Genomic DNA, 14,285 nt, shown 5'->3' with positions numbered 1-14,285 from the left:
TTAGAACCTTTGCTGAGAGCGAGGTGTTAATGGTGGTCATAGTGGTGGGTATGTACAAATATGAACAAGACAAGGAACCCTTGGTAGCAAAGGAATAACCTAAATGATGAAAGTTTGAGAGACGTTAGCCCCAAACCAAATGGCAGACCTGAAAAGAGGATTCAGGAAGGATATCACTGTAGTTGGTTTGTTCACTCTTTTTTTTCAGCATCCATTCGCTGATGATTCCTATCTATCAATACAAGGTCCTCTCCTCAAAGAGCCCACAGGTGACCACAGGTCCAGGAGACATAAGCAACCGTTACAGTAGAGGGTGACAAGCATGAGAAATATACTGGGCCATGGATATTCATTCAAGAGGGATTTCAGAAGACAGAATTGGTAGCTTTTGAACCGATTCCTAAAACTAAGTAAGGGTTTACCAGGTGGAGGAGAGAGGAAACGGAAGGTAAAAAGGAACTGAGATTATATTTCGAGGAGCTTGGTGTGGGGCGTTTGGAGGAGATGAGATGTTAAGACATACTGCCCCCAGAGTGCAAAACGCTTGAATATCAGGATAAAAAGTTTGGTCTTTTTCAAGGAGGTAGTGGGCAGCCGTAGAGAGGGCAGAACAGGTGAGGATCCTGGTTAAGATTCTTCGTTTTGGAAATGTTCCCCTAATAAGCGGGTAGGGTCCATTAGAGCGGATGGGAATAAGGAGGGCTCGGCCACGGACGCCTAAAGCAGCTGTATTTCTGTGCCTGAAACCCTGCACCGGACGGGAGCCTAAAGCAAGCAGGAGTGGGGGTGGGGGGAAGGAAGGTGAAGGGAGAGTCCCGTTTAAGATCCTCTTTCAGGACAAGGACGTACGCAATTCTAGGCACCTTACAGCAGCTGGTAAAACCCGCCTCCTCTTCCAGATCCCTCTGGGGCGGAGCTCGAGCCAAAGCACGAGATGCCTGGGGAACCACGTTTACTCTGGGCAGGCCTCTCGTTCATCCGCGGTTTCATGGGTAGCCACTCCGATCTCCTACTCCTGGACTCTTTTCCACAGTGCTAGGGCCAGCCGTTCTCTTCCGCGCGTCCCTGAACGCTCCTCCTGCAGAGCGTGGTTAAGCGAAATAAACAGCGCAGTAGCCCTTTGCCCACACTAAAGATGGCGACTCGCTGGGCTCCCTCCGGGTAGTAGAGCGAGTTCCAGGCTCCAGGCCTCACTGGGCGAGGCGCAGACGGAAGGGGCGTCTCTCGACGTAACTTTTCGACCTTCCTGGGAGGGCACCTGGATTATGGGCGTGGCCTTATCTGAATTGTAGCAGCTTATTGGCCTTTAGGCAGGTGGGCGGGGTGTCTGCCCTAACCCACCCCTCCCTTTTCGAACCGGAAGTGTCTCTAGGTCTTTCCAGCTGGTTGTCATTTCACTCGGCTAGGTCCTGAGGAGAAGGACTCAGCCGCGGCTGCTGGACCCGGGCACCGGGAGGCGGCGGCGGCGGCGGCAGCGGCAGCGGCAGCAGCAGCAGCAGCGGCGGCGACAGCAGAAGAGGAAGAGGAGGAAGAAGGAGAGAAGAAGAACAGCCAGGCGGAGTTCGCAACTACGACAGTGGGGACTGCGGGACCGGGGTAAAGCAGCGGCGACGACGACGGCCCAGCAACCGTGAGGAGAAACAAAAGCCTTCTAAATTATAGTTTTAAAAAAAATCTGGGGGCAAAAAGAGAGAGAGCAAAGGGGGGAGGCCCTTCTCTTTTAGAACAACTAAGCTAGTGGGGTTTTCTTTTTTTCCCTCTCCCCACCCCCCCCCCGCACCCCACCTCCCCCCTCCCCCCGCGGAGAATCGAACTGAGAGAACTGAACAAACCGCCCCTGGGTCCCATGAGGGAAAAAAACCCCGGAGCCGCAGAGAGGGGAAGAGGCCGAAACCGCAGGACCTTCCAGGTCGCCCCCTTGGTCCCCGCACCCCCGGGCCGCCAGCTCGTCCTCGTCGAGTCTCCCTAATCCATCCTGATCGCGACACCCCCACGAGGGAGAAACGGGTGTGTTTCCAAACCATTTCATGGGGGAGAGGAAGCCAGGGGGAGCCCAGGAACAGCGACCGCAGCAAGATCTGCACCCGGAGCTTCAGGAACAGCCCCAGAGGCCAAAACTGCACCCCGTGAAAGAGCAGAAACAGGACCAGGAAGAGCAGAAACCTCCCTGCAGTCATCTTTCCATTAGTCAATGCTGATTTCCTCTCCCGCAACCAGGAATTTGCCCCCTATCCCAGATAACCTAATATAATCTATATATATAAATATATAATATATAATGTTCTTAAATTATTCCTGATTTTTTTTTAACCAAGCTGCCAAGAAAAGAACCTATTCTCCTCTTAGCCCTATTCTAATTTTTATGTGAGTGAATCTAAACTGCTGAAGAAGACCATATGTGATTGTTAAATTATATATATATATTTTTACTCCTTGCAATGCTTATTCTTCTACATCCATAGATGCTTGAGAAGCCGTGTTTTTGTCATTCATGTACGTTTTCCTTTGGAAAAAGAAAGCGCCTATTTTACTAACCAAAGACTTGATTTTTACCCTCTTCGTTTTTATTCCCTCCTAGAAATAAGCCTAGTTGAATTCATGTCAGTGTTTTAAGATTTTTTTTTTTTAGTTTTTTTTTTTTTCTTTCAGAGACCAGAATTCCAAATCTGAACTATTTAGGGTGATAAGCTGCATCTTTGAGCTAGCTAAAATAAGACGTTTCAAACAAGCAACTTACATTTGGAGTAGAGGATACAAAGGCTTGAGATACCAGGTTGTTGTTTTTTATCTTAAGATTCTGAGCCTAAAAATAATAAATGGGGGATTACGGGTTTGGAGTGCTAGTGCAAAGCAATACTGGGAATAAATCTGCTTTTCCAGTCAGATTCCATCCACATCTGCAGCCTCCACACCATCACCAAAATGCCACCCCCAGCCCTGCTGCTTTTATAAATAATAACACAGCTGCCAATGGCAGCAGTGCCGGGTCAGCTTGGCTGTTTCCTGCTCCGGCTACCCATAACATTCAGGATGAGATCTTGGGATCAGAAAAAGCAAAAAGTCAGCAACAGGAACCGCAAGACCCTTTGGAAAAGCAGCAGCTCTCCCCCAGTCCAGGTCAGGAAGCTGGAATACTGCCTGAAACTGAGAAGGCTAAACCTGAAGAAAATCAAGGGGACAATTCTTCAGAAAATGGCAACGGGAAGGAGAAAATAAGAATCGAATCACCAGTGTTGACAGGGTTTGATTATCAAGAAGCCACGGGGCTAGGTACTTCGACCCAACCCTTGACATCAAGCGCATCGTCTCTCACTGGTTTCAGTAACTGGTCAGCAGCAATAGCGCCTTCCTCCTCTACAATCATCAATGAAGATGCAAGTTTCTTTCACCAGGGAGGGGTCCCAGCTGCTTCGGCTAATAACGGTGCTCTGTTGTTTCAAAATTTCCCCCATCATGTCAGCCCTGGCTTCGGAGGCAGCTTCTCTCCTCAAATTGGGCCTCTCTCACAGCACCACCCTCATCACCCTCATTTCCAGCATCATCACAGCCAGCATCAGCAGCAAAGGAGGTCTCCTGCCAGTCCCCATCCCCCACCTTTCACACATAGAAATGCTGCTTTTAACCAGCTGCCTCATTTGGCGAATAATCTTAGCAAGCCCCCTTCTCCGTGGAGCAGCTACCAGAGTCCCTCTCCTACACCGTCTTCTTCCTGGAGCCCAGGAGGTGGTGGATATGGTGGCTGGGGAGGGTCCCAAGGCCGGGATCACCGTAGAGGGCTGAACGGAGGAATAACACCCCTGAACTCCATCTCGCCTTTGAAGAAGAATTTTGCAAGCAATCATATTCAGCTCCAGAAGTATGCTCGCCCCAGCTCTGCCTTTGCTCCTAAATCCTGGATGGAAGATAGCTTGAACAGGGCTGACAACATTTTTCCTTTTCCGGTAAGATTATGTTCCATTAATAGATTAAGGTGAAATAAGGAAACGGCATGGTGTAATATCTATGTAACTAAGAGAGTTTGAATTGTCTGTATTCATATCAGAGCTCTTCTTAGAAAAAGAGTTCATTGTCAGACATTATTTTGGCAGGAGAGCAGTGTAATTTGGAACAAAATATTCAGCTCTTCTTTTTTTGTAATTTTCTAATTGTTAATCTTTCCATAGATAACCATATAAATTAGCATAATTGTGAATACCAGGTAGCTAGTGATGTCATGATTATTAACTGCAGTACCTTTCTAGCCTGACAAGAAAATCGTGGTAGGTTTTTTCCTACTTATTTAAGTGAGAATAAATAATGTAGATATAAATATATTTCATTATGGAAACTGATCAACATTTTCTGCCCATATGCATAACTATATACCCTCCCAAATTTGTTTTCACCACTGTAAGGTAGTGATTCGCTGAAAACCAACTACTGAAATACAGTTTTCTTTCTGGTCATATTTTAAACCCAAAACCTCTCTGAACCATGCAGTCTGAACAGTTTGCATTCATCAATTTGGAAATTCCTATTAAACATTTTTTGCAAATTCTGGCTTGCCTTGTGTCAGTAAGGACTGCTGGAGAAATGATGTAAATATTTTCTTGATCCCCAATTATTTTTGAATACTATGAAACTGTTGGTCTCTTTTATGATGCCTTTTCACCCATTTGTTTATTTCCCAGTGTTAACACTAGGGGTGTAGATAATTAAACCATTCCTAAAAATAGGTCCAAAGATTACTTGTCTTTTTTGCCACTAGTGTATTCTTATTCTCCAAGAGTCACATTGTTTGATGTTTTTGAATTAATGAGCAGCCAGTCTAGTTGATAGATATAATATAAAGGGAGTTTCAGAGTTAATTGAGCATCAGATTCCCTACTAAATTTGTTTTCTTTGGGGGTATGATCATTTATAAGTGTTTAGGAAATTTATATGGGTTATAAGCTAACACTGAATCAGTCCTCACAATGAACCCCACAAGGAAATTTCTATTATTACCCCCATTTTAGAGATGAGAAAATCGAGCATCAGCAAGATATAATAACTTGCCCAAAAGCACACAGCTGATATACTAGGCTAAAAAGCAAGGATTAAAACATACTGTGTTATATCTTAAAAGTTATTTTAGAGATCTTTCTGTAAAGGCTAAAACAGATTTCAAAATAATTGTACTGTATCCAGACGTGATGTCAGCACAAGTGGAGTTATCTGTTTTAATTAATAATTTGCTCAGAGGGAGGGAAAATTTGCTAAGAGAACTCAGTGTCATTCCCAAGAATTAAATATCCATTCTCTAAGGATTCAGGTATAATAGTTAGGATGTATCAAAATATTTGGTGAAACCTGTTTTTAAATTTTTTTTTAGTATTTTTTTTGCCCAGTTTGAAAAAAGATGTTGGCTTTTGTTTTTAAAAAGGGTTTTCACTCAAACTGAAGAGAGCAATTTTCATGCTCTAGTGATCAGGTAAAAGGCTGTTTAATACATTGGCAGTTCCATGAAGTCTGTTTTTAAAAAGTTGGTTTTGATAGTCCTTTGAACATAAATTTAAGGGAAGTTTAATGCAAAGGTAATTTTTGCAAATTATTCATATATTCCAAATTAAAAATCCAAGATGGCATTCTCAACATTTTAACTGGGTTAAGCTCACAATTGAAAATACTTTTCTTTTTTATTTTGCTACTAATCAAGTGACAGAATGGATTTGTGTAACTGCATAGTTTGTTTTCCATTCTCAGTTTACTGACTTTTTATAAAGATTTGCTTTGGGAAATTAATTTCAAAAAGTGACTAAATTATATGTATATACACATTATTAATATTTTTATGGGGCTGATGAGATGTGTTTAACGTGAGATTTTTTCAGTCAGGTGATTTCTTAAGAGATTAAGCTGATGTATGAAATAATAATGTAGTAGACTAAGATTGATACTAAAAGATATTGTTAGAAACCAGCTCTTCCCTTAGAATTGTCTGTTATGCTGAGGGTGGAAAAAACAATGAGTCAATGTACCTGGTTCAAATATGGTAGGATTAGGAACTAAGTTGTTGATTTCTGTATACCATTCCCACCATTTTTAGGAGAATGTGTGTATTTCTGTGTGTGAGAGAAGAGAGAGAGAGAGGCTGGGAGTTGGGGAGCTGAGAGAAGGGTGATTTGAAAGTCACAATAAATATAAGTGATCTGAAAAAATTCTTTATGAAAAAATTCCTAATTGAGTTTTGAAAATATAAGAAATTAGTAAACTGAGTACTTTGGTGCTTACTTAAATGAATGCAGAGGTGTGTGTTTAAAGAATTATTCTTTAGAAAAAATTTTTGGCTAAAAAAAATGCCATTTTGAGTTGGTATGAATTACTTGGTTAAATTTGATATGAAAATATTTGAAGGAACATTTCTTTGACTGGGATCTCAGACACCTAGTTTGTGGTCTTCGCCCTGTCAAAGTCATAGCATTTGGGGGCCTCAGTTGCTTCATAAAATTGGCATGGGGGTGACCTAGGTGATTTCTAAGTTCCTTTTGATCCTAAAGCAAGCTACTGTGAAATTTAAATTGCTGCACTCACAGTCCATACTTTTTTCTAAACACTGCTATCTTATTTAACTTTATTAACTTAAACTATTAATTTTAGGAAAGATGTTTTAGACATTAGTACTTCAATCGCTATTAAAAAGAATTCCTTAGTTGTTACAGAGAGATCTTAAAATTTACTACAGAAATTACAGGATAGAATTTACATGGTTATATTATAATATTGGTATTCAAAGTCTAGCATGGAATTATTAAAAGGAAATAATTTACCTGAAATGTAACTAATACTGGGTAATGTTTATTTTAGTTTGAAATGAATCAGAATGGTTTTTACATTTGTTTAACACAGGTTTTGGGCACATACAGTGAATTAAAATTCATTATGGCATTTTAAATTAATTTTTTTTGGCCAGTCTTAATCTTCTCTTTTATGGAACCAGGAGCAAAGATTGAAAATACTGAATTATCTTCTAAATAAGTGATATGACAGGCATTATATCTTAACATTTTCTTTGTATTAGTATATGTGCTGCCGAAGCGAGTTAAAGTTCTCATTACGTGAATTCAGATAACATGCCTCAAATCCAGTTTTCAGATAACTAATGTATATTTAATAATTGCCTGCTTATGATAATCTGTTTTCACATGTATTAATTCATTTCACTCAATCCCATGAAGTAAATATTATTGTTATTATTACTATTCACACGTGAGATTAGGCTTTTAACCGTTATACTACAGTATCTTTTCACATAGACATGATGCAGATGAGGAGTTGGGGGTGGGGGTAGGAAATGCCTTCCAGAAGCATGTAGGTAAGAAGAAAATTTTTACAGTGAAATATTGATACCTGATGTTCAAAAGCTAATTATAAAGTTTTGAAAGTGGAAAGTAGTAGAATATATTTGTCAACTTCAAAATATTAAACTTAGATAATAGCCCTCAAATGAGTATTTTTTTGTTTTTAGTACATGCCAGATATCAGACACTGAGCTAGCTGCTTTCATATTTGTCATCTCACTTCCTATATAGGATTTTTCAACCCTGTGAGGTTTAGTTTTATTGTCTTAATTTCAAAATGAAGAAACAAGGTCCATATATTGTGACTAAAGGCATGATTTGACCCTTACTTCAAGAGGAAAAGAATCCTACCTGTCCTGCCGAACACATCCTGGAATCCTGATGTGCAAACCAAATAATGTATTGGGCACCTGCCATTAATTATATTTGAATATAGCACGTTTTTGGAGGGGTGCCTAGATCTTCTGTCCTTACAGGAAGTAAATGAAAATTGTGTGCTATAGATTCTAGTATTCTGTTATATTCAGCTCAGTTATGCCCGCGTCTCTATTAGCTGAGAACCAAGAAGTAGGCCGAAAAAGAAAACAAAAAGAAAGAGGGGAGACAAAATCTGTCACAAAGATGGTCTTAAAACTGGGTTGTTAGGAAGACATTTTAGGATTTAGAGTCCATTTGCTTTGGTCACCATGGATTTGTTAAGTTGTCTTAACCAGGCAAAATAATTCATGTCACTTTAATAACTCTCCTTGTGTTGTCAATTTATTGATCTACAAATTCTACATGGCATCTTATATTTGAAAACAAAGTTACTGCATTGCTTTATGTTCAAAAGTCATGGTGAATTATTAAAATTATCTAAAGTGCAACTTTATTACATTACATTTTTTTTTCATGTAGTCCTAAGAGAGATCTTTGCATAGGAAACATTTTCTTTGACTTATTATATTTATTTATATTAGAAGAGGGGAAACTCATTATTTTTAACTATAAAGCATGGGTTAGATGATTCTGGCTCGAGCAGAATTGATATATTGGGAAAACTTTGGGAAAAATCTACCAGATACAATTTTACTCCTTTTTGTAGAAAGCCTTTTAACTAGGTTTAATTGCTTTTATGATGAAATCAAAACTTGGGCAGGGTAGTTTTGAAAATTTTTATTTTCTGTTGTGTCTTCAGAAAAGCCGTGGAATATGATCAGCACACTGTTCAACATCTTTCAGGAAATGCCTGTTTATTGCAAGCCTAGTGAATGTGGTTGTGTTGCTAGTTGCAGTTGGAAAGATGCTGTTAGTTTATGATTTTATGCTTTTGAGAATAGTTTTTGTTGGTATTCATAAGAAAGAAATGGAAAAGTAGGCTTAAAGTTAACATATGCCTGTTTTGAATTTTGCAGTCTAAATTTATTTTCCGTATGACTTTTCTCTCTCTTGTTATAAGGAAAATAAGCTTGAAGTACCATTATCACATTTTTTTCAGCACTACGTTGTACTTTAGTTTTTGGTCCCAACTAGATAGTATATATAATGCATTTCTCAGGGAGCTTGTAACATGAGCATTCATTTTAACTTTTCCTGACAGAAGTCATTTTATGTTGTTCAGAGAAAATTGTTCTTGCAGAAATTAAAGTGTATTTTTGCCATGATACATTTATAGTAATGTATAATTTTTTAGAAGGAGTTTATAATATTATAATACTTTATAGAATTAGAAGGAGTTCCACTTTCAAGTTTTTAGAAAATTCTTAGTATATGGAAATATATAGGTATAGCTCCTATTTTTAATCAGTTTCTGAAACTGACACTTGGATAATTACTGAGAAGGGCCATCATGTGAGGCCAAAAATACAGTATACTCAAGCACAGGTCCTGAATCCAAACAGACTTAAATTTGACTCTTATCTTTATTTAGCTTGACCTTGAACAAGTCACTGAAATTTGGGAAGACAGTACCTCATCAAGATATTAGTACCTATAAGTGAAGGGTTATTGTGAGGTACTTTATGTGGCCATATTAAGTAGCTTAGATTTTTTTGTTTAATTTAAAATAAAATTAAAATTTCTAATATTGAGTACAATCTTGAAATTAAAGTAATCAGAAAAAGCTTCAGTATCTATGACAGATTTTTGAGCAGTTCTTAGTGTTGTATCTTATCATACATTCTACACTTCTCAGAATACGTCTTTTTTTTTTTTCTTTTTCTTTTGGCCATGCCACCTGGCATGCAAGAACTTCATTCCCTGACCAGGGATCGAACCATGCCTCCTACAATGGAAGGGAAGAGTCCTAACTACTGAACTGTCAGGAAATTTCATCAGAATACTCCTTTTAAATAAGCTAGATGCAACCCAGGGCAGATAAAACATTTAGCAGAATTGTCTGTTTCTTTGAAGAGTTTAAAATTGTTTATGTATTTAAACTTTTGTTAGCAATAGCAGTCTGCATCTTTCAGTAGTCTAAAAGATTTTGCCTAATTTTAAGAAATTTACAACATTTGATTTTTTTGTATACATTAAAGGAGGCTGTACCTTGATGGGGTTGGTTAAAAGATAGGAAAGGCACGATAGATTTAAATTGGATATGTTTTAACTTTTATTCTGAAATTAAGTTTTTTTTTTTAATATATATTTTAATTAATTTGTATAATGGGCTTCCCTGGTGGCTCAGCTGGTGAAGAATCCACCTGCGATGCAGGAGACCTGGGTTTGATCCCTGGATTGGGAAAATATCCTGGAGGAGGGGAAGGCTACCCACTCCAGTATTCTGGCCTGGAGTATTTCATGGAGTGTATTGCCTATGGGGTCACAAAATGTCGGATGCAACTGAGCAAATATAACACATTTATTGAGAACTTGCTATGTTATGAATTAGGCACAGGACTGGATATCTCATAAAAATGGTTTCGATTTGATTTGTAATTATTTCTGATCTGTTCTAATCTTTTAATGATACTGAACCTGCTTTTTTTCTCATTATAAAAATATTAACAGCTAGCCCAGTAGTTATACATATTTCATCTTAAACCATGGGTTGTTTAAACTTTAAGGAAAACTAACAGGTTAAGCTTTAGGTATAGCAGAAACAATGTATAAAGGACATTTTAAAATATTTTATTAATGGTTACATTTATAAATATACACTTATACACATGTGCTTTTTAAAAATTCTGTGACAAAATGGTACCACAAAAGGCAAACTTTAACCTGTGAGTCACAGAATTCACATCTCATTATATGTCAAGGACCACTTACAGGTCCTCTCTCATGTTTGTAAACTGAATTTTTAAAGTGCAAAGTCTTAAGCTAAACACATATTTTTCCTATTGTAGAATATTTAGATTAGGCAGTTACTGTTTGCTGAATAGTTGCCAGGTATATCCCAGCCAGGCTTTTCTGGTGGCTCAGTTGGTAAAGAAAGCACCTGCAATGCAGAAGACATAGGTTTGACCCCTGGGGCGGGAAGATCCGCTGGAGAAGGGAAGGGCAGCCCACTCCAATATTCTTGCCTGGGGAATCCCATGCACAGAGAAACCTGGTGGGCTACAGTCCGTGGGGTCACAAAGAGTAGGACATGACTGAATGACTCACACACACACACACACACACGTATCCCAATCATTGTTTTCTTGCAGATCTATAGTGAGTTATAGTTAATCCCTCAGTATACATTTTAAAGCCATGTTTGTACTTAAATATTATGCACCATGTGCTGTGCTGTGCTTAGTCGCTCTGTCGTGTCCAACTCTTGTGACCCCATGGACTGTAGCCTGCCAGGCTCCTCTGTCCATGGGAGTTCTCCAGACAACAATACTGGAACGGGTTGCCGTGCCCTCCTCAAGGGGATCTTCCCAGCCCAGGGATTGAACCCAAGTCTCCCGCAACGCAGGTGGATTCTTTACTGTCTGAGCCACCAGGGGAGCCCCATTATACAACGTATTTTTAGTAACAGTTCTTGCAGATATTTTTGAGGAGTGCATCTGGTGCTGGTCAGTAAAATAGTTGCTGTAGCCTTACTGTCTATAAGAACCTTAAAAAGAACCAAACAAAAAAAGTTGATGCAAGAACATTGCTACTCAGAAAAAGCTGTTAATTATTGTATGGAATTCAGATCTGAGTTTCAGCTATGGCTCTGCCACTTGCTAGCTCTGTGACGTAAGGTAAGCTACTCAGCTTTCCTGAGTCTTCATTTTCTCATTTCTTTTGTCTTGTTTTTTTTTTGAAATAAGATGAAGTATTTCTAATATTTGGCTTCCCAAAGATTCTGTTGGTATAAGAAAGAAGGTCATCAACTAGAAATACTAATTCAAAATTTGGAAATCACACAGATTCTTAAAATGTGAAAACTGTTGTTTAACTGTTGTGTGGTAATTTGAGCTTAACTTTAAAGAAGAATTTTATAAGCTGAACTATAGTTTTGTTTAGTAAACTCAGTGCACTAGGGAATCAGCCCAGATGATGCTCTCATTTTCTTGAACACTGCTGGAAAATTTAGTGACCAACTGGCTTTTTTGTTTGCTTCCTCTTTGGGTAAAGTCTCTCCCCCCATCCCCAAGTCTTTTAATTTCTTATTATGGAAAAATTTAAACATATTCAATAATAGAATATATAGCAAAATCCCATGTACGTGTCTCCTGGCTTCCAACAATGATCAGCTCCTTGACAGTCCTCTTTGATCTATCTTCCTAACCCTCTCTTCCTGCTTTCATGTTATTTTGAAGCATTTCCTAGGTACTGTATCATTTCATCTGTAAATGGTTTAGTATGTGTTTCTAAAAGATAGTCTTTTTTTCCCTCTTAAAAACATACAAAGATATCTTCTAGTTGTTTTTTTTTAAAAAAAGACAGTGAGAAACTGAGGCAAGGCCCATATTTTTGTTGTACCTGCCCAGCCTGTTTTACTGCTCAATCTGATGCTAATCTCTAAAAAAGCCACTATTGGCCACATCTCCCTTCTCAGACAAGAAGGGTGCTGGGGGTCACATCTCTGTCAAAGAAAAGGGAGAGAGATCCAACAAAACACTGAATATCAGCTGATGACCAGGTATCTGGGAGGGGATTGTCCAGTTTTCTCTACGCCATCTCAGCTTTCTCCTAGGTTTATATTTCTGTGAGAAGGCTCTCCAAAAGGAGAGAGGACAGGACTCAGAGCTTTTTGGCTGTATTTTTGTTTGTTTGTTTTTGTTTTTAAGGGGAATTTAAAGGTTTGGGATCTTTTGTAGGCCTTTGGACTGCATCACACTTTTTCATCTCTTGTTTTTCAACACGCAAATGTTTTATGCTTTCTATGGACCATATGGTGGGAGTACATGACCAAGGTAGACACACTCTCCTCCTTATGAACTGAACTGTCGGTAACCTCTTGCTTTGTGCCTGAATATTGAGAAGTGCCTTCTGCTTAGGAGACATTGGAGAGCTAAGAATGTGAGGGTGGTAGCTATGAGAGCCCAGAGGCTGCCAATGGGCACAGGCTGCCTTTTGACGTTATGGTCAAGGCTCATGGAAGAGAAGAAATGTTATGGATTGTATGGGGTACAGGATACAAGCCTCAGTTTAGGAATAAAGATTGTGTATTTGGGTGACCATTCTCTCATGACTCCGGACCCTGATCACACCCAGCAGATACATAGCAGAGGAATGCTGACTGCCAGTAAGCAGCCAAAGATAGAGGTAGGCCTGAGTTTTAGTAGAACTTACTCACTTTCCTGAATTAATGATCTCTTGCCCTGAATAGTGTATCAGGTAGGAAAGATCTTTTCCCCCCTTTTTTGTTTCCCTCTGAAAATGAGCTATAGGAAGTAGCATGGAACAGCTGAATTATCCACATACCAACAATGCCTAATTTAATATGTTGGTTTGGGGCTCTTCTGCCATCGCACTGGAGAGGAAATGTTTGCTGAGTGGATCTCCTAACTGGTGGGTATTGTGCATGATCTATCATGGACTTCATTTCATTTCTCCTCAGCCTAGTTTTATAAGGGAGATGTGTGAAATAAGGGAGATCCTTATTTCACTGATGAAATCAAGGTTCAGAGATGATATGGTGTCAAGACCACTTGTCTAGTAAGTGGTGATTTAAACACAAGTCTTAGAATAGATTTTAGTTATTTTCCTCTGCCAGGTAAAGTGGAAATGAACACATGGTTAACAAGAAGAAGGGGTCTATTGATTTAGGAACTGACTAATCAAGTCTAGAATGCCAAGTTGTTTTTTTAATATGGTCAAGTGGTGACAAGAAATATTTATCACTTTAAGGATTTCTAATACTGAACATGAATGTGGTTTATTTAGTGAAGGTGGAATAAAAGCAAATTTTCTCAAAGGCTTTCTGGAGAGATCTGGTTCATCAGTTCACATGGGAGAAAATCGAGCTATTGATCCAATCAGGGTAATATACTAAAGACATTGATCCGTTTTGTTATAGTTTATTATTCTATTAGGAAGCACTTGGTAGCGTAAGATCTGTAAGACTGTTTGCTTCATTATAAAGTGGTCATAATGAGAAAACACTGACTGAAGAGGGACCCTGCTAAGAAATATGAGATGCTAGTAACTGTATGTATGCTAGTAACTGAAGTATCCTACTTCAGATAATTACTTCTTTCAGTTTAACCTCTGACACTTGTTCTCTGTATTCAGACCCTGTATACAGTGAAGGATTTCATACCTTGCAGGTGTTGAGAGATTGAAATTTCTAGGTTGTGACAAAGTTCATTTAGTAACAGACCACTTTTCTGAGCTTCTGCTATAAAGTAGACTCCACCACTTACTTGGTGACTTTGAGTGCAAGTACTTAACTTCTCATAGCTTCATGAGAAGCCTAAAATGGGGGCAATAATTGTACCCACTTTACATGATGGTCATGAGGAACTAATGTACAGAAATCATGCATCTTTTATTTGAGACACAACACAGAGCCAGAAGGGATGTTCGCCATTTTAATAATGATGGCGGCAGTGATGAGGCACTTAC

At 39.0% G+C, this 14,285-nt stretch overlaps 1 protein-coding gene across 3 annotated transcripts in view; it reads left to right on the top strand.

The window, feature by feature from the left end:
* Positions 1-1,379: 1,379 nt before the first annotated feature.
* CPEB4 (cytoplasmic polyadenylation element binding protein 4) overlaps positions 1,380-14,285 on the top strand; it is a 68,568-nt gene continuing 55,662 nt past the window's right edge. For all 3 annotated transcript variants that reach the window (XM_020897909.2, XM_020897903.2, XM_020897895.2), the window contains exon 1: positions 1,380-3,941. In XM_020897909.2, coding sequence (XP_020753568.2) covers positions 2,817-3,941 — 1,125 coding nt within the window. In that variant the 5' untranslated portion in view covers positions 1,380-2,816. The remainder of the gene's footprint in view (positions 3,942-14,285) is intronic.

Source organism: Odocoileus virginianus, chromosome 14, assembly GCF_023699985.2.
Source record: "Odocoileus virginianus isolate 20LAN1187 ecotype Illinois chromosome 14, Ovbor_1.2, whole genome shotgun sequence".
Taxonomy (NCBI): domain Eukaryota; kingdom Metazoa; phylum Chordata; class Mammalia; order Artiodactyla; family Cervidae; genus Odocoileus; species Odocoileus virginianus.
The sequence above is the reverse complement of the archived record's forward strand: the minus strand, read 5'-3'. Positions and strand labels throughout refer to the sequence as shown.